At 43.1% G+C, this 26,390-nt stretch overlaps 1 protein-coding gene and 1 long non-coding RNA gene across 3 annotated transcripts in view; one reads left to right on the forward strand and one right to left on the reverse strand.

Moving 5' to 3' along the window:
- LOC140691274 (uncharacterized) overlaps window positions 1-15,290 on the forward strand; it is a 31,567-nt gene extending 16,277 nt beyond the window's left edge. The window contains exons 2-4 of one of the 2 annotated variants that reach the window (XR_012066851.1): window positions 7,874-8,007; window positions 9,205-9,309; window positions 13,634-15,290. This is a non-coding gene — a long non-coding RNA (uncharacterized lncRNA). Of the gene's footprint in view, window positions 1-7,873; window positions 8,008-9,204; window positions 9,310-13,393; window positions 13,461-13,633 lie in introns of those variants that run through there. The other variant, XR_012066852.1, reaches the window with a different exon arrangement.
- A2ML1 (alpha-2-macroglobulin like 1) overlaps window positions 1-26,390 on the reverse strand; it is a 33,056-nt gene that overhangs the window by 2,573 nt on the left and 4,093 nt on the right. The window contains exons 5-33 of the mRNA XM_031670698.2: window positions 25,089-25,109; window positions 24,192-24,351; window positions 23,849-23,933; window positions 23,226-23,352; window positions 22,650-22,764; window positions 22,207-22,316; window positions 21,033-21,200; window positions 19,568-19,795; window positions 17,981-18,041; window positions 17,582-17,727; window positions 16,978-17,127; window positions 16,363-16,557; window positions 14,988-15,081; window positions 14,477-14,591; window positions 13,641-13,869; window positions 13,346-13,472; window positions 12,054-12,175; window positions 11,417-11,468; window positions 10,974-11,057; window positions 9,246-9,422; window positions 9,005-9,086; window positions 8,488-8,644; window positions 7,252-7,326; window positions 6,909-7,071; window positions 5,365-5,579; window positions 2,681-2,896; window positions 2,380-2,507; window positions 2,079-2,169; window positions 1,528-1,596 (exon numbers count right to left, since the gene is read on the reverse strand). Coding sequence (XP_031526558.2) covers window positions 1,528-1,596; window positions 2,079-2,169; window positions 2,380-2,507; window positions 2,681-2,896; window positions 5,365-5,579; window positions 6,909-7,071; window positions 7,252-7,326; window positions 8,488-8,644; window positions 9,005-9,086; window positions 9,246-9,422; window positions 10,974-11,057; window positions 11,417-11,468; window positions 12,054-12,175; window positions 13,346-13,472; window positions 13,641-13,869; window positions 14,477-14,591; window positions 14,988-15,081; window positions 16,363-16,557; window positions 16,978-17,127; window positions 17,582-17,727; window positions 17,981-18,041; window positions 19,568-19,795; window positions 21,033-21,200; window positions 22,207-22,316; window positions 22,650-22,764; window positions 23,226-23,352; window positions 23,849-23,933; window positions 24,192-24,351; window positions 25,089-25,109 — 3,762 coding nt within the window. The remainder of the gene's footprint in view (window positions 1-1,527; window positions 1,597-2,078; window positions 2,170-2,379; window positions 2,508-2,680; window positions 2,897-5,364; window positions 5,580-6,908; window positions 7,072-7,251; window positions 7,327-8,487; window positions 8,645-9,004; window positions 9,087-9,245; window positions 9,423-10,973; window positions 11,058-11,416; window positions 11,469-12,053; window positions 12,176-13,345; window positions 13,473-13,640; window positions 13,870-14,476; window positions 14,592-14,987; window positions 15,082-16,362; window positions 16,558-16,977; window positions 17,128-17,581; window positions 17,728-17,980; window positions 18,042-19,567; window positions 19,796-21,032; window positions 21,201-22,206; window positions 22,317-22,649; window positions 22,765-23,225; window positions 23,353-23,848; window positions 23,934-24,191; window positions 24,352-25,088; window positions 25,110-26,390) is intronic.

Consider the following 26,390-nt stretch of genomic DNA (forward strand, 5'->3'; position numbering starts at 1 on the left):
TCATACCCAGGAGAAGGAAAGGAGTTGTTTTGGAGCACACGATGAACATCTCCCAAAAAGACCAAATATTCACGAAAGAAACTTCAATGCATTTCAGAGGCTCACTATCATGGTCTCAGTCCATAAAGCAATAAATTTAGAAATCAGTAACAAAAGGATGGCTTTAAAAAAATCCCATGCATTTCCAAAAAAAATTAAGATACAGAACTAAATGGTAGTAAAAACAAGGCTTGTTGAAAATTGTGGGACAAAGATAGGATGTACTTAGAGGGAAATTTATAGTTTAAATTTATCAGAAAATAAGAAAGACTAAAAACAAACTCAGCATTCAACTTAAGAAGTTGGAAAAAAAATAATAGAAAATATCCCTTCCCCCTCCATTTAGCCCAAAATAAAGAAGAAAGAAATAATAAAGGAAGAAATTAATGAACCAGAGCACCAAAACCAAACAAGCAAATAACAAAAAACAACAGAGAAGAGGAATAAAACTATAAGTTACTTTTGTTAAATGTGAATAAGATCATTCTCCAATGAAGTTGATCAAGAAAAAAGGAGAGAAGATACACAGGAAAAAGGAAATAATCACAGATGTAATTGGCTTTTAGACTGTCAGACTTGAGGACTCAAGTCCGAAACTGACACCCACTGGCTGGATACATTCCCTGATGAGCCAGCCACTGCAGTCTCAGGAATGGCGTCGTGGGAATTAGAATCCCCTGGTTCTACTCTCAGCTCAGCCACTGATAAGCGGGATGACTTGACAAGCACTTTCTCTGTCACTTCAGCCTCAGTCTCCTTACGTAGAAGGAGGGTGGTTATGAAAGCACCATAAACTTTGCAAAACGTTTAAATAACTACATCACAGTTCCAGAGTTGTTCCTGATGGACTAAACAGAGTTGTCTCAAAAGAAACTGTACAGGGTTCACTGAAAGGAACAACCCCCCGGGTCCCCAAGAGAGAAGAACCAGGATGTCAGCCCAAGCTCCCCAGATGGCACCAGAGTCTGCTATTAACCACTCTGTTATTCTCTGGAGCTGTAGTACCGCATGGGACCACAGAGCATTTGAAATGTGGCCGTTCAGAATTGAGATGTGCCATCAGTGTAAAACACGTACTAGATTTCAAAGATGTAGTAAGGGGAAAAAAGGAATGTAGATACCTCATCAACCCTTTGTATATTAATTACATGGTGAAATTTTTTAAAATTGGGGGTATATAAGGTTGAATAAAATATATAATTAAAATTAATTTTATCTGTTTCTCTTTAATTTTTGTAATGTGATTACTAGAAATGTTTAAATGACATAGAGAGCTCCCATTTTGTATCTCTTTGACAGTGCTGCCCTGGAGACACACAAGGGTAATTTATGGTACACCAACATGGAGGCAGAGTTCATCTCGTGGCTGTGGACTCACTCCCCCAGGTTCCTCACCCTCTGTATGTGACACTAGAATATGCAGATGAGAAGGGAAGTTGCAAAGATACATAAGCAGTCAAGCTCTGTGGTTCCGTTCCTGATACCTACCTCTTCCAAGTAGATGTTAAGTGTGTCAGTTCCAGATTCAACCTTCTTCACCAGTGGTTGCTGGAGAAGCTGATTAAGAAAGAAGAAAAAGGAGACTTAAAGCCAAAGCCTTCTCTATATCCTAAGGTTGTCTTCCAAAGCTCTGCCATGATCAAGGAAACAATAAATACTGTGGAAAAGGTAAGAAGAAGGAACCAAAACAGTAACAGTTTCCATGTCATGTATCTGACGCAACTTTGTAGCCCATTTAGATAACACAGCCATGAGTCGTACATATAAACCATGATGCTCACAGTGGGAGAGTACAGCTCAGTGGTAGAGCGTGTGCTCAGCATGCATGAGGTCCTGGGTTCAATCCCCAGTACCCCCCTTAGCTAAACAAATAAATAAATAAACCTTATTACTTCCTCAACCAAAAAAAAAATAAATTGTAAAAATAAAATAAGAAATGAAAAAAATAAAGAAACCATGATGCTCACTTCACCAGCTTTTTAGTGTTAATGTTAGGCCCCCTTAGAGCTAGTCAAATGAAGAAAACAAAAGTGACTTACTAACTGTTTGGTGCCCTCCATGGGACTGAACCCGGAAAGCATCTTTACTTCCACAATGGCCATATTGGAAGAGCTGCGACTCCCCACGTAACTGAGGGCAGAAAGAAGCAATCCTGTATGAGCCCATTATCTTCCCTCTCAGCACACTCTGTGTCCCCAACACACACACACACACACACACACACACACACACACACACACACACACACACACACACACACACACACACACACACACACACACAGAGTCCAGCTCAGCCTCTAGGACCTAGGTGCCACTCCCCCACCTCCGGTTTCCTCACCTGGTATGGACAGTGAGAGTCAAGCGTCGAGGTGAAGTACGCTGCTCACACCGAGCTTTCCCCATTTCCACACTAAGACTAAAGGCCTGCACACTTTTAGGAGGGAGAATATTGTATCTCAGCACCAACTAGTAGGAAGAAACAAAGAACCAAATCAGATTTGAGAAAAATTTTAAAGACTGTACAATTCAAACTACTTTCCTCACAAATAAGGTAGATAGAGAGAAGGTTCCATTGGAGGCAGAGATGCCCTCGGACCCTCCTTCCCAATGCACACGCGATCTCCTGGATCCCTGCTTACCTGCACATAGACACAGCCGCGGCCTGAGGCCTCCATGGTGTACACACCAGGAATACTGGGCAGAGTCTCCTGCTGAAGCACCAGCCGGTTGGCAGCCTGCACGATGAAAGTGTGCTGGAAATTCTGAGCCGATTTTACTGCCAGGTTGACTCCCTCAGACGGCACATAGGCAGTCGTGGCATATTTGGCAAGAGCTTGGAGAGCGACAACAGTATCCTGAGGAAAACAATCAGGCATGGGCTTACCAATTTGCGAGCCACTGGAATTAACCTCAAACAAGCCGGCAGCCTACACGTCTGGTGGTTGTTCACTGGCTTGGATGATACCTCTTCTGAGTATCTAGGAACCACGTGCACCAACGCTGGGGAAGCTGACAGAGAACTCATGTCTTGCCTATATAGAAAATCGCCATCAAGTTGTTATTGAACATCCACAGGTCATTAGGCTAATCTCAAATATTCATATTCAGCAACAAAACCCAGCTTCAGAATGGGCTACTGTTATAAGTGAGTGGATCACTGTTCAGTATATATTCTGCAGTTTCCTTATTTGGGAAGGAAATGGCAGTAACTTGATGACCCTAAACATTGCATGTTCTCCAAAGTTATTTAATTGTGTAATGATCTGCTAAGCACAGATTATTGGGAATCCTTAGAAAATCCTTCCTTGAAGGACAAGGCTTCTTCGCCATCATACCATGTGACAATCTTTTCTTCATCTGGGAATAAGACAGACAAACTGTCTCTAAGACAGCATGGCATCATGTAAAAAGTTTGAGCCTTTCTATCCTGAAAACTTGATTTATACAAATTACAACTGGGGGAAGGAAAAAAAGAATAAAATGAAAGAAAATTGTCACACATCACTCTTTGTGACAAGAATAGAAATAAGAATTTCTATATGCTTGAAACTTTATAAAATATCTACTACAGAATAAAGAAACCCCACCTCTTCCTATCTCAAATAAAAAGCTTTATTTGGACACCACACTATCACATACAAATAGTAAGACAGGCCACCAACCCAGAGGGAGCTGTGAACATGTTATATCTGTGCAGCTTGGCCATCTACAAACGACTTTTTTGCCTGCCCTCTGTGAACTAGAGCCAAGGAGGGTTTTATTGCTTGGACATGTGGAAACAGTTCAAGGAATGGGACCTCACCATTGGCTGAAAACCAAAGTGACTGATACGTGACTTCTTATAATAGATAAGGATTTTATTGAAAAACAACTCTGACGTATATCTGTTGCTGAAAGTTCTAAACATTTTATCCACTGCTTTCTAAAATTATTTAATTATTTAGGGAGGGCTCAGCAAGAAGGAAGTCTTCTCTGATCTTTGACCAAGAATCTCCCTGAAAGAAGAAAGAATAGTACCATATAATTTGTTTTTTAATTTTTTATGGAGGTTCTGGGGATTGAACCCAGTACTTAGCACATGCTAAGTACACACTCCACCACTGAGCTCTACCCTGACTCCCCTAGTTTTTTAAAATCCCAATTAAGTCATTACCATATTCAAGTTTAGTACTCTTGGCATCTTTGTCAGACACTCCATCTGTTAAAATCTGTTCATTTTTCCAGGTCTAATTTACAGATCACACTCCTCAGTGAAACTGGCCATAATTTCAACAAGTCAGGCTATAATCTCTATGACGACAAAAAATACATTTTCTTGCTTTTCTTCTGTATCATCATGACTTGGGAAGAGTAGGTATTTAATACTATTTACAGAACAAATGAATGAATGGCTACTGTTTTTGTGAACATCTAAGATGGTTTTTATGATGATATTTGAATTTCTCTTACAACTCCATTTTTTTTTCCCCCTGCAGCCACTCCGCTAATTCAATTTCTCCTTACCCCAACTCAAAGAAATGAAACAAAGCCTAAAAAAATGAATAGTTTCTCAGAATTCGGCACAACCTGAGTCTGATATACAAGGCTCTTCGTAATATGAAGCAACCCTACCTTTTCAACTAAGCCTCATTATGCCTCAGCTAAGCCAGTTTTCCCAACAGCCGTTCTACAGTGTCTCCATTCATACCATTCCCTCTTCCTTTCAGTAGCTGCATCCCGAAACTTTACATGTGCTTTTAGATCTACCGCAGACGCCATTCCCCCGGGAAGATTCTTCTAATCCCTCAAGCTGACCGTGGGCTCTCTCTCCCTTTTGTAATTTAGTATTTTGCACCTTTTGCATCTTCGTTCTATAACCAGACTCTGCTTTGTAAATGTGTACAAGTTTTCCTCGTGTTTCCTGCTAGATTGTAAACTTTTTAGAGTAGAGACTATATCTTATCAGCTTTCCAATACCTGAAATTAGTAGAAGGAGGTATGCCCATAAAATCTTGCCTTTATGCTTACAGACCCCATAGTTGGCTTTCTAACTTGTGACTATGTAAATTTAGCCACAATTATAGATGTCCTCTTCACATGTAAAACAAGGATCGCGTGGTGTTTCGTTCTCTACAAAGGAAGACTCTTAAATGTATACAGTACTGTTTATGTGTTCACATGGTCCAATTTTATGAATCTTTCTACATATTGTTCAAGTGCTTGTTCTCCATTTCTACAGAACTATTAGTCCCTGGACCTAGAGGGCAAGGGCGAGTTTTTCCTCTCTCTCCACGCAGGATCTAACCCTACCTGACAAGCAGGAGTAGGAGAGCAGGCTATTCACCTGAGTGGAAGAGAAGCCCCCATATGCATTTCGCTGCTTGACCAACCAAGCCACCATGCCGGTGGCCTTGGCTATCTCCTTTTGAGTCAGGCTGGCTTTGCTAAGCCAGGCCAACAACACATAGGCCGTCAGCTCCACATCTACAGCCTCACGCTCAGACCAAGGGCTGGCATTCGACGACCAAGTAGGTTTCTGGCTCCAGTGAATGGACTCTCCTATGGAGAAGAAAAAACATAATTAGGAAGGTCTTGGAAGGAAATGACTCTCCCATATTCATTTTGTAAATTCTATACCTTAAATCAGAAAAGGTACCAAACAAAAATTAATGATGAGTCGGAAAAATGTTCTTCTCAAATCTTCTGATTTATTGGCCACAATGTATATGCAAGTATGCCTCTGTGTGTGTGTGCACACCCACATGTAATTCCGCAGGGTAAAGCTGGGAGCATCAATAAATGCCTCCAGCAATGACCTCCTAACCACCCTTGTTAATTTATAAATTCTAATGCTAATGGAGATAGGTAAGTAGAAACTTCTTATAAGAATCTTATGTGTTTAGGGGCAATTTTTTTTTTTTTGGCTCACAGAATTTTATTAACTTTCGACATTTATTTTACTTAATCAAAGGTTTAACATTTTAAGAATGAAAATGGCAAAACATGCATCAGAACTCTGAAACCACAGAAGAAATGCTCATGAGGGTGCACAAATAGAACAGGAGACCAAATCCAAACTCTAGGACAGCCAAGACGGCAGAGAGCTTGAAGACAAAGAGCAGCAAGTGGAAACGAGAAGAGTGGAAGCTAAGACGTCTACTTAAATATAAGTTTAGAGATAATAAATACATTGCCCACAGGAAGCAACCTCACTGGAAGAACATGAAAGACAACATGTGAGCCTGCAATGCGAGGCAATGGAAGAGAGATAATCACATGAAGCCAATATTCACTGGAGCAGGTATAAGTCTCCCCACGTCTGAGACACCCATTCCATGGCTTGAGTTGTAGTATACACAGGCCGAAGAACTACCCAGAGCCCCCAAGAGAGGGCGGCTTGGCAGTGAAATTCATAAAAATAAAAGCTGAGATTAAATTGCTGCCTGGAAGTATGATTTTAAATAAATGGCTAGGGTAAATAAAATGCATTACTGTTTTATGTATAAGATCTGTTAGAATGTCGGATATTATTCTAAATACTTCCAAAAGTTTGAAAAGGACCTGGAGAAGTCTCTACATTTAAGTCTCACCCTGTCAACCTCAGTGATTTTTTACACTAAAGAATTGTTAAATGCCTGCAAAAGGATGATTCTCCAACGCCAACACTTCTTCTGCCATCTATTTCTTTTCATGTGAAAAGTGTAACATGCTTTTGAGGACTTTCAGGGGCTTTCCTGTGAAACTCTCAACAATGATCTTTAAGACTTAACTTTTACTAAAAGGAATCCTAGAATTGAATATAGATGGGACTATGGAGACTAGGGAAATTTTGCACACATTTTCAGCCTGTTTTCATAATTTCAAAAACTCCTACCACGGCCGACATACCTGAGATGACAGCCTGTTGATCTAACTTGTCGAGAAGAATGTTTCTGATGTCCATCTCCCCAGCCAGAGAGAACGTATAAGCTAGGAGGGCCTGTGTGTAGAGGTTGGTGGTGGAGGAAACAGAATTCTTGAGACACTGCAGACCTTGACTCACCATCAGATCCTAAAAAGTGAAGATGAAGAACTGAATTTATCAGGCATTCCTCTTAAAATGGGAAGTGATAAGGAAACCATTCTATCCTCTTCCGAGTTTAAAAGGCTAAACAGGGACAAACAGTGATGAATTTCTCTAGACACAGGCATGATCAGAAGAGCGTTAAGCGGAGGAGCTAGGGAAACTCACGTCTTTGGTCTTTCCTATCTCCAGCAGTGCAGCTGTGATGTAGGCAGTCAGCGAGACCACATCATCAACTCCACCCTAGAGGGAAGCAGGGAGACAGGAAGTCAGGCCAGCAGCCAGCACGTGCAAGACCTGTGTGCAAATTGGAAAAAGGTGTCCCTCTGAACAGATGAATTACTGGGGGAGAAAAAAAATCACTCCTTTCCACAGGCTAACTGCAGCCCCAAGCCTCTGGGGCGAACTGACTGGACTTAAATAATTGCACAGCCTTAAATAGTAACCTGCAAAAGGTAATGTGAGGTCTTTAGCTCTGAGTGGGTATTTAGGAAACCCATGAAAGGGGGTTAGGAATAGGTTTAAAAAAAAAAAGAAAAGAAAGGGGAGAGGATAAGGAGAAAATCTCTTTTTTTTTTCCTCTGAAAATAATGTGGTTTTTTATCCTGAAATCTGAATTTTTTTACTGAATCTGGAGCCTCCCCACATGGACTTCCCCTCAAGTAGCACAAAGCCCAGCCTCTTCTCCAGGGGAGATTAGGTGACACCTTCCCTGATTAGTGCCTTTCACAGAAGTATATTAGCAAGTTTTTGAAAATAACTAATCTAAACAATTATCTTCATTCTACAGATAAGAGAACAAACACTTGAAAAGATTAAGTACTTTGTTCAGAAATACACAACTAATAAGCTGAAGGACTGGGACCTGAACCCGAGGAGTTTAACTCGAGCTACTGCCAAGGACAAACGACCAAGCTTGACAACGTAAGTGATGGCTTTCTTAAGATTCTGGCCAGCTCTGGTAAGACAGGAGGAGGAAAAATCTCTAGGATCTTGTTCTAGTCAAATCCTGGCTTGTACTTCTCCCTGGTATGGGGGACACTGGTAAGATCCTGCAGAAGGAATCCTGACGAATTCTATACAGAGATCTTGTTTTCAATGCTCAAGATTTGTAACCCAAGCTCTGGAACGGCAATAATGATTCCTCTAGGAAAGTTGGTCTTTCTTTCTTTCCCTGGGTATGTTCTGAACTGAACAAGCTGTCCCGCGGCCCCAGCACCTCGCCCTGTGTTTGGTGGGGGGGTGGAGGGGGCTCAGGCAGTACAGTGAATGGGCCGGAGCAGCTACTATGGTTTAAATTACTGGAGTTCAGCTACTATGGTTCCCGGGGTCCCGGAGTCCAGCTACTATGGTTCAAATTACCGCCCTGCCGCCCACTAGCATTCCCCTTGGGCAGACCCGCACCTTCATAGCTGTGTGAAGGAGCTTCCCAACACTGGCGTAGCAGCCGCCGGGGAGCTGGTTTCCCGCCAGCCACTGGAGAGCGTCCTGGATGTTCTTGTCATCAATGAAGATGAATTTCTGAGCTTGGCCAAAACATTTGGTGACAAAGGCTGTCAGCCTATATGAGTAAGGAGGGAAATGTGGCATGAAGGGGGATTTCTAGGTGAGGATACAATAATCCTACAGTTTATTCTGGTGTATGATTCCAGAAAGGGAGACAAGGAAACATAATGTTGCAGGAAGTCAGAAAAAGGGAGGCATTAGTAAGCATTAATGGCGGCAAGAACTGGGGAGGGACAAGGTCAGGGGGAAGGGGGAGGGGCTTGAGCATATATGAGGCTGTAATAAACAGTATTAAAGTGGTAGAGGACAGAGAGCAAGGAGGAGTGGGGTCAAGGCGAGAGGCAGAGGGATAGTTCCAGAGGGTTCAAGAATTATGCTCTGGGGTACAGAACGCATTGGAATCGGGCAATGTTACCATGTGTTTCCATTTCCATCCTGCTCCCCGAAGGCACTGTATGAGCCATTGCTGTGTTTGTACATTAGCTCCCTCTGGTACCCTGGGAAGCCAGAGGTGGTTTTAGATCCCCGTGACAACTCCAAAAAACACCCCCATGGCTTTCAAGGATGAGGGACACTCCAGGAGCTAAACCTCCCTGTCTTATTAACCTCTCACAGGCCCTAGAGCAAAGGTGTCCAAGAAGAGTGAACCAACTCACCTATCTCCAGGAAACCCACTGCCCGAGACCTGATTTCCTCAGTCAGCAGCCCTGACTTTTCCAGGTACTGCAGGACGTAGATGATGGGGGCGAACAAGACCATGTTCTGCTCCCCACAGCCTTGTGGCATCTGCACCAGGTTGTCTAGGTTCTGTAGGGCTGTGCCCATGATGTCTCCTGGGATCCAAAAGGAGAGAGAAAGAATGTGGTGGTAGAAGAAGGAACCTTTAAGAGTTATGATCATTCATTTAACAAACATGTGTTGCTATCATTTAGTGAGTTCCTACTCTGAGGCCTGGGAGACAACAAGTCAAACAATCTCTACTTCAAAGAGCTCATAGTCAGAGGGGCGCACAATTACAGGACAATGCAATTCTAATTCATTGTAAGCAATTACATCATAGTACTGTAATAATGGGTATATACAAGGTGCTGGAATATACAAAGAGATACATAGGCCACCCTAAGGAAGTTCATGGCTTTCAAAAAGACATGTCACTGGAGCTGAGGATAGGTGTAACAAAACCTGCAATACTTAGCCTCAATCTCTCAGTGCCTCCACTGTGTACAAATACATCCCCCTCCAAGTCACCAAGTCGCTCCCAAACACACACACTCCTGATACAGTTTTCCAAGTCATATCTACTGACCCCCTCCGTTTACTTAGCCAGTAAGCCTGACATAAGTGACTCATCTGCATTTTAGTCACTGAGTTGAATTCAAGTGTATAAACCAGTACTGAATGTCAGCCAACTGCAAGAACTGTACCAAGAACAAGAATGAAAAAGATGTGGCTCTTGTCCTCAAGGAACTCTCAGAGCAGTATGGAAGACAGACAGACAGTGAGCTATGTAATACAGTGAGTGCTATACCAGAGGGACGACTCAAAAGGAGTCAAAACAGAGAAATGTTAATTAACCTGGAGGGATCTTGGTAGGGGGTAAGGATAAAGAAAGACCCTAACATGTGTAGGGCTTCTACTATGTCATAGATACTGTGCTGGGAACTTTATATTTAATCTTTGGATAGAGTTCTGAGAGAAATGTTATTATCACTGTCTTGAAGGGAAGAGAAAGATCAGAATCGTTCACTAACTTTTTCGAGGTCCCATGGCTACTAGATGGCAGAACTGAGATTCTAACCTAGCCTGATATGCTTTTCTGCTTACTCCTTCTCCTTGCCCAAAGAAGTGATGTTGCCTAGGTAAATAGGGTTGAATCTTCCTAAAACTATATTCAAATAAATTAATTCCTCATCTTTAAATGATTACTGCAAACATTTTGTCTCCCCTCCACCCAGTTTACAGACCACCTAAACCTATTTGCATAACAAGCTTCTATGACCTTTAACTTCCTCCTGTCCAGACTCTTCTCTGTTTTTAACCAGAGTTCACCTCTGTCTAATCCCACCTGTACTGCACAGGCTGCATTTGCCCACTTTATAAAATAGGCTCTTCTTCCTTCATCGCTTCTAATCTAGTCTGTTAATAATTTTAACTCTGTTCATCATATTCCACTTAAAAATTTCAAAACATATTTATACATCAGGTCCCAAATTAAAATTAAACAAAATGCACAAGCCACCCCTTGAGAAATAAAATGAATGAAAATTTATTTGCCTCTTTCACACCTTTCTTCAGGTAGGTCCATATGCCTCAACCCACTTCATACCCTGGTATCCGCTGGCCCCGTTTTCCCTTCTTTGAGCCCAGCATCTCTGATTGCTCACCCAGAACAGCAACATAAGCCTTGGTTGAATCGGGAACAACATCCACGGGGACCTCCAGGGAGATGGATTCTTTCACCGCTTTTCCTGTGAGAGACAGAGAAAAGGTGAAACAAGAGAAGGTGGAAATAGTGGCGGTTCTCAAGCCCAAACCATGGAAAAACTTGTCATAATCTAGATTTTCCATCCCCAGTGCTTTCTGTGGGATAGAGGCAGGTTTTTTGACCCTATTCATAGTGGTCTTCCCTAAAAATAAATTCCAAGAGCCATAATTGTGCTGTACATCTTCTCTTCTTCATCCTGCCTCTCAGGTAATTGGCCCCATCAAGGATGGTACCCCTAGACTCTCCTATCCCTTCTTGTCCTGTATGGTCCTCCTTTTGCCTAAGAAAATCTCCTGTTGCCCATGGGAATTCTCCCACCAACCCCTCTCTGTGTTCACCCACCTTTTGGGCACAGCAGTGAGCTGTGTGTCTTCTCCACAAGGACCCCTTCAGGCTGATATGAAGAGAGACATGGATAAGTGAAGACAATGCAGATGAATATCAAGGCAGATGGCACTGAGGGAACAGGAAGGGGAAAGGAAAAGGGGAGAAAAGGCTCTGCTTGTGCCTCCAGGGCTTCACTCAGAACTGGAGAGAACAGAGGTTCTCTCTGACGTACAGAAGGACTCCAGGTCAACCCAGGGAGGGGCCTCTCAGTAAAATTCTTTCTGGGCAAGGCCTAGAGCTAAGGACAAGTTCTGTAGAGGCATCCTAAGAGGCAGGATGGACAATTGGGTTCATGATGGGATTTTTTAAAAAGCAGCTAATGATGGATTTAGGGACTTTAATAAGAGAAACTAGCATTCATTGAATGTCTCTGAAGTAGCAGGCACTGTATTAGGCACTTTCATAGACCATCAATATGAGTCAAGCAGATAGTTAAGGGCAGAAGGGGATCAGGGAAGGAGAAAGGGGAGCTACCTAATTGGAGTTGGAGTAAGAATGCTGTGAGGGACTAACTGACATGGTTAGACATATACTGAACATCCTGGGTTGGTTGTTGTCTCCACCTCTGAAGCAAGGCCTGCAGAAAACTCACCTTGACCAGAACTGGTTTGATGAGTGTGTCACTCCTGCCCTTTTCTGGAACAAACCCCTTCTGGCCCCCACATAGTTCATTGCTGTCCAGAATCTTAGTACTGATAGTGAAGTTCACATGACCTGAGGAGAAAGAGGGAGAAAGGAAGGCATCAGCCCTCTTAACAGAGGTACCAATGAGGTCTCTTCCCCTCTGGAACAGTGCCTCTTAAACTCAAATCACCTGCAGATCTTGTTTGTTACCATACAAACTCTGATTCGGTAGATCTGGGGTGGGGCCCACATTCTGCAGTTCTAACCAGCTTCCAGGTGTCAGTGATGCCGGTCCTGTGGGGCAGGTAGGCAGCCTCCAAGGACCCCCGTGATCCTTGTGTCCGGATATTTACACTGTGGTGTAATCCCCTCTCCTTGAATGTGGGCTGGATTTAGTGACTCGCTTCTAACAAAGAAGATCAGGCAGAAGCAATGCTACATCTCTTCTGAGATTAGGTCATAAAAAAGACTGAGCTTCTATCTCGGGTGCACCCTTCCTCATGTGCTGCTTGCTCTGGAGGAAGCCAGCTGTCTGTCAGGAGGCAGCCCCGTGGGGAGATACATGTGACGAGAAACTGAGGGGGGCCACTAGGCACCACCTGAGGCCAAGAACCGCAGCCTTCAGTCTAACAGTCCGTAAAGGTCAGAGGCTTTGGAATGAGCTTGCATGTGGGTTCTCTCCCGGTCACATCTTCAGATGAGAACACAGCCCTGGCTGACAGTTTAACTGGAACTTCATGAGAGACCTTGAACCAGAGGCACTCAGTGAAACTGCATCAAATACTGACCCACAGAAACTGTGTGATAGTAACCGTTCATTCCTTTAAGCTGCTAAACTTCAGGGTAATCTTTTAAGCAGCAGTAGATAACTAAAACATTCAAAGACCACATTTTGAATGGCAAGGATTTAATCCAAGAACAAATGACATCTCAGAGGGTTACTGTGATAATCAAATGAGTTAATCCATGAAGAACAGTTAGAATAGTGCCTGCCCCATACTAACTATTCAATTAGTAACATGATAATATATCCCTCGTCCTGGTGTAAACATTAAAAGCGCCCCCTTTCACACTCAGAATAGCCCAGAATATATATAAGAATATTTGCTTATTTATTTACAATATAGACTTAGGAGGGAGAAGGATAGAAGCAAATAAAAGGAAGAGGAAGAAGGAAGCAAAGCAAATGCAGTAGAGGAAAGGATAGAGTTCTCAATCTCTATGCATTGTTTTTCCCCATCTACCGGCTCCTCCTCTTACCCAGTTTGATAGCTGTGATATTCCAGTGATAGGATTTTGCTTCATCAGCACAGAGACAGCTGGAGGCCCCAGAGTCAGTCCGTGATTCCACCCGGTACTCATCTGATTTAGCCAAGTGAGTCTGCACCTGAGGAGGATATTTGAGTATTAAAAGTTTGTAAGTAAAGGAGACAACACAGAGCGGTTTAGGGAAACAAGGGGGGAGAGACACCAACAGCCCATCTCTTTCCCAGGGAAAATCGGTATGATTCCAATGTAGAGAGTGACACCTGCTTCCTGTATCCCCAGCTCTTACCCTGATGCAGTCCTTTAGGTAATTGAAGATGGTGGCAGTCAGACGAAAAGATTCTCCACGCACAACTGAGTAAGGGAGAGTCAGATCAACAAAGAATGGCTTGAAGGCAGTCAGTCCAACAGTGGGTGATAGACCAAAGCCGCTGGCCTGGGAGGTGCAAAAAGTCATGGCCTTCCACGTGGTGATGGTATCAGGAACCGTGACGGGGACCGCCTCCTTCCCCGAGTCACTGTGAGAACACAAGGACCCCGGTGGAGCAGACGGCGGAGAAGAAGAGCATTGGGGAATTAAGTTATAAACTGGTCTGCAGAAGTGAATTTGTTGTTGTTGTTGTGTGTGGTGGCGGGAAGCAAAGAGGCAACTGAACTGGAGGCCCCCATGAATCTCAGAGTATGAGTCTTCAGGGGAGGATGTACAAATATGCGAGAAGGGGGGTGCCTGAGGGTAAAGGGAGGAGCACGTGTGGGTGGAACAAATCTGTAAGGGAGGCCAGTGCTCTCTGAATCTGTGAAAATATGCATTCTCATGGCTTGTCAAAACTAGCAGGTAAGCAGTGGGCGAGAACTAAACTAGTGTTGATACGGGCCTTTATGTTTGCGTGGCCTTGCAGTGAGAATGCACTGTCTGCACTGTGAACATGGGGAGGAGATGTGTGCATTTGTTTCGAGTGACTGTGTGTGACTGTTTAGGAATCCAGGGAAAGAAACACGTTCTCATGTTCCCATTAAACTTTCTTGGCTTGAGACTTAGATCTGCTAGAAATGATCTGAGTCTGAGTTGTCTGCTGACCCCACCCTGTATACTCAATCTTGTTACACCTTTGAGGCATCACTTACTCAATAGGAAACAGATCCCAGAGCCAAGTCTCCGGGAAGTACTGGCGAACCTGAGAATGCTCTGACTGAAGTGATGAAGTTGGCTTAAAAGCCATTGGACGAGAACCATCCGCTCCTAAGGAGACCAAGAATAAGGGAAAAAACAGAGTTAGTTACACAATAAATTGAGGTAGAGGAACTGCTAGCAAGAAACTCAGTGGGAAGCAGAGAACATCCGGTCAGAGACGAGGAGAAAGGACCACTGAGGAACTGACTGGTCACAAGGCCATCAGGGGAAGTGACAGACAAGGACATTTGACCGAGGAATGAGCAGATAAGGGCTCCAGGGCTTCAAAAGCCTTCCCTAAAGAGAAAGAGAGATCCTTGGAAAACTGGCCTGCTTCTGCAACCCACAATCCATTATCCTTCTAAGGCTAGAGCCTCAGTGCAAGAATAAGAGGCAAAGAGGAAGTTTCAGAGTCCCACAATTCTAAGTACCTCAGTGAGCCCACGAGCCACAGAGGTAGCTTACCTCCACCCATTGCAATGCTGTATTTTTCAGGCAGATGATTGCAGACTACTGGCTTCTTGATTTTGGCATTGGACAGTATTTTCAGGCCCATGTCCTGACAGGCAGCAAAGGAACCAAAGAATGAAGTGTTAAGGTGGTCCTCTCCCTTCCTACGAGGGCTACTGCCTAGAAATTTCACCCTCAAAGGGTTGGAGCAACACATTCTTTGCCTATTAATTGTGAGAGCAATACTCAGCCACCAAGTTGAGTTTACTTCTGTTCCAGCTACTGTAAAAGCCCTTCAATTAAACTTATTTCTCTCTGTGTGTGTGTGTGTGTGTGTGATGTATAGATACATATATATCTTCTGCAAAATGATCACTATAATAAGTCTAGTTAACATCCATCACCATATATAATTACAAACTTTTTTTTCTGATGAGGACTTTTGAGATCTATTCTGTTAGCAACTTTCAAATACACAATACAGTATTATTAACTATAGTCATGATGCTGTACATTACATCCTCAAGACTTACTTACTTTCTAATTGGAAGTTTGTACCTTTTGACTCCCTTCACCCTCCCAACCGGCCCTCTACCTCCTACCTTGGGCAATCACCAGTCTACTCTCAGTATCTGTGAGCTTATTTTTTCTTGTTGTTGTTTTTAGATTCCACACATAAATGAGATCATATGATATTTGTCTTTTTCTGTCTGACGTATTTCACTTATAATGTCCTCCAGGTCCAACCAGGTTGTCGCAAAATGGCAAGATTTCATTCTTTTTTGTGGCTGAAGGATAGTATTCCACTTATTTTTATTGTTCAATATGTTTAATGCTTCTTCCAAATATTAGTCACTATATTCTTATGATTTGATTTGGACTGAACTTTCTGAGAGCAGAGACCATATCAGCTCAATCCATTCAACAAAAATACATTGAGCGATATGAAGGACCAGGCATTAGAATACAGAGATGAACAAGACACGCTTCCTGACTCAGAGACCTCCTGGCCAGATGGGCCCGAGCATCCCAAATGTCTGCTGATAAAGTAGGTGTGGTATCTTTCATAATAAGGATAGGAGCTCTCTGGTCTACCTTCTCTCATTTTTTTTTTTCCCCCTTCTTGACTGAGCCCGTGGAAATCAACATTTGGAGACCATGGAGAGAGGACTAAGTGTTTGGCCTCGCACAGGGGTTGTCTCCCAACACAGCTGGGCAACTTCTTCAAGCATGAAGACCAAGAGAGGCTCCCTTACACACTGGGAGTTTCTGTCAAGATTTTCTCCTGTCAGTGCCCACAGGAGTCCACCATTTTTTTTAGATACGGGCTTTTCTTTCCCCCTCCCGTCACTATTGTTTCTGTGAGAACAGAATGAGTAAGAACATCTACCTGGAAAAAACTAAAAACGTCTGTGCCTTCAGAGAACCAAGGCCTCCACATGACAGAACGCTCGCTCCGAGGCTCCTTGGGCACTGGGTCAATGAGGGGCTGTGGGAAGTCCCAAGGGCCAGACTCGGGACACTCATCATATTCAGCCACCTGATAGGGATAGTGACCGTACCAGAACGGGAACATCCTATAGACCTGAGATAAGAGGGGAAAAGGAATGAAAATATTGACACAGTGAAATCAATTGAGAAACTTCCTCTCAGATTTTGGCGCCACGGTTTACTACTTTTGTGCTATTTCTCTTCATTGCTCCAGAATTCCTCCTACATGTGTTCCATCACAACCCCTTCCTCTGTTTCATCTTTGTTCACGCTCTGTCACCTTTATCTGCAGTTTCGTCTTTCCTGATCTCTGCGTCCATACTAACCACACCCCTCTCATATCAACACTTCTACCCTCATTTGCACACCAGCTCTGCTGCCACCCCGGGGTGGTGCCCTATTTCCCTGGGACTGTCTCTCCCGCCCCCCAGTGCATCCATCTCTCATTCTCATGCAGTCAGTTTGGCTTCTCTATCGACCCCCCCCCCCCCCGCCACATTAGCGGACTACTCACGGAGCTGTTGCTCAGCTCCCTCTCTGGTCTAAGGAGCAAGACACTCTCATCCACTGCCCGGACCGCACACAGGGACCCGGGAGCTGCCTGCAGCTGCAGGTCCACATCTGCTCCCGGAAGCTGCTGGGAAGGTGAGAAGCCAAGCGAAACCTGGGGAAGGGAAAAGAATAATCAGGCCAGCCTGGAGAGGAGGAAAAACAATCACCAGCCATATACCCTAAGTATGGTCCCCAGCCCACTCCTTCACTCCCTTTATCCTGATTTTCTCAGTAAAATCTCGCCCTTTAGAACCAGTGTCTTGTGATACAACTAGAAAAAGTGAGCAGCACAGTAGAATAATACAGAAAGTTTAAAAGACAGAAAGTAGAAAGAGAGAGAATACCCGGGGCAGCTACACAGAATATACGGTTTCCCAGCACAGCTTTTTACAAAGAACCAGGAGAGGTGGAGAGTTCAACAAAACATACTGAAGAGACAGAACACGATATCCAACATCAAGATTTTCTCCTTCTTTTCCTGCCCTTGCCTTTTCTCCAACCCCAGCACACACAACTCTCTCTCTGCGCCCAGACCTTTTCTTCACCCTCCTCAACTGCCATTTTACCTGGTTGTCGAAGCACATCTCTACTGAGAAGCGAGTTTTGTCAGCTAGAACACCTCCACTGGGGAAAACGGCATAGATCAGCAGGGAAGGGTCAGGGGCTAGTCTGGCACTGAAGGTCAGTGAGAGAGAGAAGGAGCCTTTCAGTCCTGAAAGAGAAGAGGGGATGTTCAGGGGTGCGTGAACACACTCACCTACCAGTGGCATCCAACCCTGTGCTTGCACTGCTCCCGGAGCCCGCGCAAGCCACACGGGGCAGGTGACGTCTCAGTCTCACTTTCCTATTCTTCTATGGTTATTGCTCTGCTCTGTTCTCATGGCTCCTACTCTTGCTTCTAATATAAGAACTGTTTACTGGAAGTTTAACGTTTAAGCCCTCCCAAGAGCTGCATGAACACTCACCTCTCTTCTTAGAGTTCAGGTGTTTCTGCCCCTCCATCTCCAGACTCCCTTTTCCTATTAACTAAGGAAGAGAGAAGAATCATCAACAACATAGAAGTTTGGGGAGTTAGCCTTGGACCTATCACTGCATCTCTCCATAAAGAGAGGCTCCTTTCACAGTTCCGGAGCCCAGGTCAGTACTTCACAGAGCATCTTTCAGCTTGTCAAATGTCTGATGGTACCAAGAGTCCTGATGACTCTTCCTCCAGTTAGAGGTCTGCTGAGAACCAGGGAGTGGGTGGGAGGAGACAAAGCCTCGGGGCCAGACAGAAGAGAAACCATTCTCCGTGATGGATGGCTGATACCATTTCTTAAAGATCTCCAGGTTTTACTCTCTTATAGTCTTTATAACATAAAATCTGCTAAAACCCATCCTTTCAACCTTTTTAAAAAAATTATCACTCAATTCAAAATTCAGTGGAAATGAGTGCACTCTGAACTGTCTTGAGTCCTTCTGATGCTTGACTCTCTGGAGGAAAAATCTCCCTTTTTGACTCTCCTTTCTTGATCACTTCCACTTGAAGCCAAATTCAGTGACATTGTTTCTAAGTAGGCTGTCATTTCAGGCTCCAGTCAAGGGCTGCAAGGCCAGTTCTTCAGACTGCCTTCCACACTGATCAGCCCCACTCCACCTTTCTCCTGGGCCTCCCCACACATCTGTCCCTAAGACAGTGCTGGTATTATCCCTCTGCCTCATTATTTCCCACCTCATTCTGTTGTGTCAGGGTGATTATTTTAGCTTGATGAAGACACTGGAATGACTCAGAGACTTTAAGAAGATGATAAGGGAATAAAGAGACTCTGGACCATCAAACCCGAGGTTCTCGTGAGTCCACTCCCTCACCATCATCAAGGTGACCAGTAAAACTGCTTGTCTTTATACATTTCATTCAGGTGTCCAGTTGTGATTTTATTTCCCCAGCAGAGCTGCTATCAATGCTCATTTTTAACCCTATATCATCTATTTTAAGATATTGACCAAGGAAACACAGAATGAAATTTATTCTACATCCCTATCCCCTCCTCATCCCCCCTCCCACCTGTCCACCCAGCTCCCCTCCTCCCTGGTCAGCAACACGTTCTCACCTCATTTTATTTCCCCACACAATTTCTCCAGACTCCTCTTCAAATATCTCTTTATTCCCTAATTCCCCCATCCTTTATACCTACACACTGGACACATGTGACGACTGGAGCCCTTGAAATGTGACTAGTCCAAACTGTTTTAAGTATAAAATACATACTTTAAGTTTCAAAGATTTGAAATGCACCTGAAACAAACAAGGTAATCTATTAATGATTTTTATGTTGATTTCATGTGGAAAAGATCATATGTGGGATATATGGGGTTAGATAAAATATATTTTAAAAATTAGTTTTCCCTGTTCTTTTAATTTTTTCTTTAATGTGGCTCCTAAAAATTTAGAAATTATCTATGTGGCTTGCATTACATCTCTGTCTTGACTGTCTGTTCACCCTCTCTGGTCACTGTCCTCATTCTCTTTCCCTCATGACACACTCTCACCAGTCCTCACTCCCCAGTCTCACATAGTAGGAGAAGATGATTTCCTGGTCAGGGTCCAAGTCAGCTGGATCAATGGAATAATCCACCAGCACTTCCTGGGGCTGGCCACACTCCAGGACGCCATTCAGCCGGCGGATGCCAAGGAAGCTGCGAGTTGTGTTGTAGAAAGGGTGCAGGTACAGGTAGGCGTTGTGGTAGTAACGATGCACTTGTTTTGGATTATACTCCAAATCTTCCAGCTGGAACCTGCCCTGAGAAATAGAGAAAAAAAAAGGCCTTTAGCATGTATCCCAACGATATCACCCCGTGGACTTGTCATGGTTCTCAAATCTGCACTGCCTAAGAATGGCCTGTAGCTATCTCACAAGAGGTCCTACCAATGATGTTTGAGAAGTCCATATCAGTGGTTACATGCAGCAGCATTTCGGTACATAGGGGAGTAAAATAAGGGCTGAATTACAGTTGCCAGGTAATGGGAAATTGTGGCTGATGTACCTTCACAGACTGATACAGAGGATGAATAAATCTGACTAAGATGATATAGAAATTAAAGACTATATCTCATGGATAAGGAAACGAGGTATAGAGGTTAGTAGGATTGAAAATAATCATTTCTAAGTAGAGTGATCGAGTGATGCTGAGAGTACAGAAAAAAGTAAATTAGCCACAGTACAAACAGTATGTATTTGTGTAAGTAATGGAGATGTATTATTGCATTAAAGGCTCCAGTTCTTCACCCCTCTCTGTAGCAAAGTCCTTTACCATGTAATCTCACAGCACCCTTGGAGTCTAACTGGGGACCCACCGTCTGACTTGTCTGGGGAATACAAGTCAGTGAGATAAGTAGAGGCTTGGAAAAGCCCTTTTGTTGTTGCATCTCATTGCCGCCATGAGACTATACCTGGGCTAGCTTGGTGGGTCAGGAGATGTGTGGAAGGCCAGCCTATAATCCGCTGATCCACAGATATAAGAAAAGTCCACCAAGATCAGCCGAGCTGCCTATCTGACTATCCTAGATACAGGAACAATAAATGCTCCCTGCTGCGTAACACTACAGTCTTGTAGTTGTTTGTTACGCAGCAAAGTGTGGCAATTGATAACTGATACAAGTAACCATTCTTATACATTATGCAAAATCTAGAAGTCTCTTCTTTGTCATTTTATATGAGTAATAGGGAGAGGGGGAAAATAAGAAGATGACTCTGAACCATTTTTCCCTCCCTAAACTGATTTCACAAAGAATCAGATAAAGATGGAGATAAATTATAAAATGAATTAGTAGAAATAGTAGTTTTTATCTGAAGGGTCATTTATTTAATTGGTATTAAAAATGGGACCAAAAAAACTTTTTGTCAGCTGGGGAACAAGACTGGTGAGTGAGGGAGACAGAATTACTGGGGGGAGAAGGGGGTGAAATAAAAGGAAAATTTTTAAGTTTTCCTTCAGGAAAGTCTTCCTGGCTGGAAAGCTGGACCTCCCAGTGCTTACCTCCAAAGAAACGTATCTCCCATTCCAGTTAACCGTATCCAGCTTGAAGAGAGCGAGGCCATCATTGTCAGTAGTTAGGACCTGGTTGATGGTTCCATTTATGCCGTGAATCAGCAGAAACACTGAATGATGCTTGAGGAGGGAACCATCGTGGCCCCTGACTCTTATCTGAGGGGTGAAGGTCATTAGGGCATTAGAGTTAGGTTTGGAGTAGGTTCGAAAATCTAAGAATACATTTCAGGAAAGAGTCCAGAAAAAGGTAAACATGATTCAAGGGTTGGAAAGTAGCATCTATAAGGAACTGAGAAACAAACAGCAGTAGCTTGGCCTGGAGCAGAAGGAGATTTGCCATGTAGCTTATGAAGCCTTAGGGCCCTTCATCTGCATACACCCCTTCCCCAAGGCTCTGCACATTCCTTTGCTTTCATTTCCCTACAGCGAGTCCCCTTGCACTCCTAAAGCGTCTAATCCTTAGGCTGTAAGAAAGTCTGGATCTACTCTTGGTCTGGAGAAAAGACGACTGAGGAATAAATGGATCTAAACATGGAGAACATTACTGCATTCACCAGTTGTTTGGGATGTGAAGAAAGACAAACTGGGACGTGAGGAAAGAGGAGTAGATTGCTAGGTATCAGAAAGAAGACATTACCAATTTTTAAATCTCTAAAAACAATGCTAAAGGAGCTATAAATGGCTCTCCGTCGTGAGACGTTTGATATTAACCTTGCCTAGATGCAGACACTTAGACTAGATGATCTCTCCAGACACCCTGCAGCTCTAAAATTCACAGATTTAAACATGAGAATATGAGCGCCTGGTATTAGGAAGAGCACTGAAATCACATCAATATGCAAAGCACATCTCAGGTGAGATTTAGGGCAACAAAGTGTAAGGAATTACGAGCTATGCCCTCGAGGCAGGTTGCCTGCGTTTGATCACTTAGGAGCTGAATACCCTTGGGAAAATCACTTAATCTCTCTGTGCCTCAGCCTCCTCATCTGTAAAATGAGGCCAGTAACAGTGTCTAACTCAGGACTGCAGCAAAGATTGAACAAGTGAATACACATAAAGTACTTAGAACAATGCTACGTTAGGTAATATATGTGTACAGGAAGGAGGCAAGAGTGGATGTTTAAGCATTCTTTCGTCTATGCAGAGACAAGTTTCAACATACCTTCCCACTGAAGGGGAAGTTGGGGTAATAAAAATTGTCAGTGTCTTCAAAGGTCATTGATCCCATTTGTGAAGAAATGTAGATATCCTGAGTAGTATTGGCCTCCACTCCTGTAGGGGAAACCAGATGTATGACAAATTAAATCCCTGACACCCTCATTTTCACATTTAACATAAAATCCGTGAAACGATGACGCCACTGGAAGTATAAAGCTGAACATATTTCTGGCCAAAGATCCAAATTAACTCTTCCTCCCCAAACTTCTGGGGAAATAGGGAGTGGATGGCAGGTTGGAATCTGGCATTTCCCTTTGACTGTGAATAGGAACAAATTCTCTTCCAGACACTTATGAGGGTGGGTCTTGAGGTCCCTGAGTAGGTCTGTTCCTGGAACGGCGCTTTTCCTTTCTCTCTTCTTAATGAACCAAGGAGCAGCCCACATACCTGTCCCTTCCTCCACCACAGTGGCCACAATATTGATGTTGTTGCTGTAAAAATACCCAGTAAGGTTGAAGGTGGACATGTCCATGGAAGATGAGAAGCATCCTGCTTTGTCAGTCTAGTGAAGCAACCAGAGAGAGAGAGAGAGGATGAATAACTTAATCTCTGCATCCATTTCATGATGTCCTGTAGAAGGAAATAATTTCTTATCTCTGTACTTTAGTTTTTCCCTCTTTAAGATAGAAAAACTATCGCATAACATAAGGTATACACCCACACATCGATAATCATGAAACAACCCCAAAGCTCCAAGATATGAGAAGGAGAAAAGAACCAAATGCAGAACAGGAAAATAGTATCTCCCAAGGGTTTAGATTAATTTCTTGATTCCAAGGCAGATTCTAAAAGACCTTATCTGTTTAGGATTGAAAAAAAAAAAAAAAGACTTTGGAACTGGGATAATAATCATGTGAATTGCTTTCTCCTTTGAGCTTTTTATTACTTTTCCTATATTGGTCTTATTTACTAACTCTTTAGGACTTAGGAACAAGGTTCCTTTTCTACATCCCATTGACTCACCTGTCCAGAGACGTTCTTGCATCTGTCAGATAGCCGTTCCCATTCTGGCTCTCGAAACCCAAAATTATACGCCTTTTGACACACTGACACCTGCACTGCCCCTAACATGGGCTTTCCGTAGGTGTACCTAACCCAGAAAAGCAGGAGGAGTCAGAATTGCGCAATTCCACTTACGATCCAACCTTCCTCCCCCAAAACACCACTTTCCCTTCTTTCCCACATTCCCACCTCTGCAAGTGCTCTCCGATCACCCTACCCTTCTCCTGTGCTCATTCACCTCTCTGCTTTACCCAAAGCTTAGAGGACTGCAGTTACACAGTAAGTACCATCCAAAGGACAGAAATAGTGTCCGTCCTTCTTTTTCCTATTTCTTTATGAGACTCAATATTGTATTCTGCCCAAAGAAGACAGTAAATTAATAATGCTGACTGAGAGAGCAGTGGAAAGAAAGTAAGAACAGAAACACAATTAGAAAATGTGTTCCTGGAGAACTCATGACTCTGGACCACAGAAAACATCCCAAATATAACCTCTACTTCTATAATCCCTCTCCCCATAACACTGCCTCACCCCATCTCTCAATATAGTTTTAATCCTCACCAGACCAAGAACTTTATTCGTACCTACAACAAATTTTCACTGAGAAAGAGTCGTCCATCACTGATAACTGTTTGGGTTCCACCACTTCCACTTTAAATTTAGGCAGCACTGGAAAGAGCGGAAAGAGAAATGGAAAATGAGTGGGAAGAGGGCTTGACCATACAGGTAGTGAACAGAGGGGTGTGAAACAACGATCATTGTATTAATTAAATTAATTAAGGGAGCATTATTAAGGTAAAATGCCCCTGAAGTTATTTAGCACTAAATGAATAAATAATCCCTCTCTGTAGTAGATTTTACTTTACCTTTGCTGGTTTTGAGATAAGATTATGTGTAACTCTTGGACGTACTAATTCTCCCACCTACCATATTCTTCCACACTGAAGGTGCCAAAGGTATTGCCCTCGACCACTGCCACTGTGTAGGTGCCCAGCGTCGCCTCTGGTGCCAGCTGGAAGGACAGGTCTACAATGCCTTGCTTGGGCGCCACATTCAGCCACTGGGCAATTCTATTGCTGTTTGGATCCTGTGTCCAGTAAAAAGAAACCTTACGACGTGCCTGCCTCTTTGATTCCCACTCTGCACCACAGAAAGCAGGTGGGGAAGCAAAAAGCAGGTAAAGAAACCCACCCATTGTTCATGACCCCCACGGTCTGTGTCCAGGAAGAAAGGGATCCTTGTGGATTTGAATTATCAGGCTGAACCCTTTAACATGTTATCCAGCTTCAGAAAGTGGGCTTTAGGATGTCCTTTACAAAGAGTGTTTATTCTTGGTCCCTTAAGAGGGGCCACGCTGAGGGGACTGATTGACACATACCTGAATGATAAAGAAATTCTACAGAAAAATGGAGAGGACGCTGTGGGGAATTCTTGCCTTCTCAGCACGTCTCACAGGTATTCTCATCACAGGCAATGGCTGAGTGTCTAAGACAGTAGCCATTACCAAGGACTAAGAGGACTAAGAGGACTTACTAGCCATTACAGAGTCAAGCCTCATTGGACTGACACAGCACAGAGAAGTTACAGGAATCAGAGCAGGAAAATTCATCACAGTAGAGGTTGGTGTCCTTATCTACAGACGTTGAACACTGAGAGGAGGGGTGGGCAGAGGCAAGAGAACAGGACGGCTTAGGTGGAACTGTGGGGACTTGGTGCAAAGTCTCAGTCTCTGGGCCAAGATCTCAGAGTTGTTTCTGGCTTCAAGGTTTAGCACCAACCACGTTCTCCACAAATGTCAGAAAAGAACACGAAACTTCTACTTACTTGCAGTTCCACCATGGAGTACTGAAAAGGAAAACCAGACAACATGGGTCAAAGCAGAACTAGCATTAAGGATTAGCTTGCTGAAAGCAACAAGCTCACAAAGGGCTCTGCCTCTGTTGCCCATTTCTTCTTTCTAAATGGCTCTTTTGTGCCCTGGTAAGAGTAACAGTGGGGCAAAGGCTTGTTGGCTGGGGGAGGAGAAGAAGAGATTTCCTAAAGGGATTGCTAGTCTCCAGAAGATCTGAAGAAATGGGACGTCAGACCCTCCGCATCCCTCAGAGCTCTGTGATGGAGCTCTCTTCACAACAGGCCTAAAAGAAGGTGTTAGCATCTGAGGCTCCCCGGTGTTCAAACCTCTTCCTGGGGGCCAATTATCTCTCGGCCTCCTCCTCTGTTATTTGAATGCCAGTGGGCAGGAACCTCACTTTCAAACATTGCAAAAACAATTCCTTAAAAAAAAAAAAAATCTGTTCAAAAGAGCTCCACCAAAGAATCATGTATCATTTCCTCAAGCAAATGGATGTTAACACCATTAAGTTTAATTGAACTGGGTCATTACTAGGTATCAAAGTGTCACCCCCAAATTACTTGCTAATTTCAAAAAAGGGACACATCTTTTCCACTGGAAGAATTAGATTGTCACCACCTTAACCAAGTAATCAAATTTATTATCACTAATAATGGATCAACCTGATACTAGGTGCCTCTTAAAGATCACAGCATTATGTATATTTTTTAACCAAGTGTTTTTTCCAAAAATGTTTAGCGTAAATCTAATTAAGACTTCAGAGCTACTTGCAGAAGATAAAGGAACAAGTTCTGTTACACAGTAAAGAAATAATCAGACAAATCAGGAATATCGAATATTCTCTAAGACAACAACTAGGCTTCCTCAAAGGTCAATATCATATTCCAGAATGGGGACATTCTACAAGTTATCTAGCCTGATCCCTCTATCTCCCTTTCTCTCTCTCTCTCTGTTTCTCAAAACAAGCAAACAAAAAATCAATCTAAATGAAAAAATAAAGGGGATTAGTTTAGATTAAGAGAAAAATTTTAAATGTTAACTATCAAATGTAATGCATGAATTTGATCAGATCCTAGTTTGAAAAAAAACTCAGTTATTTGGAAAACTTAGAACTGAATATTAAATGATACTAAATAACTATTGTTAATTTTCTTAGGTGTGATAATAATATGATTATTTAAGATAGTCTTTTTAATTCTTTGACATTGGTCTTAGTAATATTTTTTTGGAAATGTCTCCTCAGGTAAGGGAAACAAAAGCAAACCAATTAAAAA

Source organism: Vicugna pacos, chromosome 34 (assembly GCF_048564905.1).
Source record: "Vicugna pacos chromosome 34, VicPac4, whole genome shotgun sequence".
Taxonomy (NCBI): Eukaryota; Metazoa; Chordata; class Mammalia; order Artiodactyla; family Camelidae; genus Vicugna; species Vicugna pacos.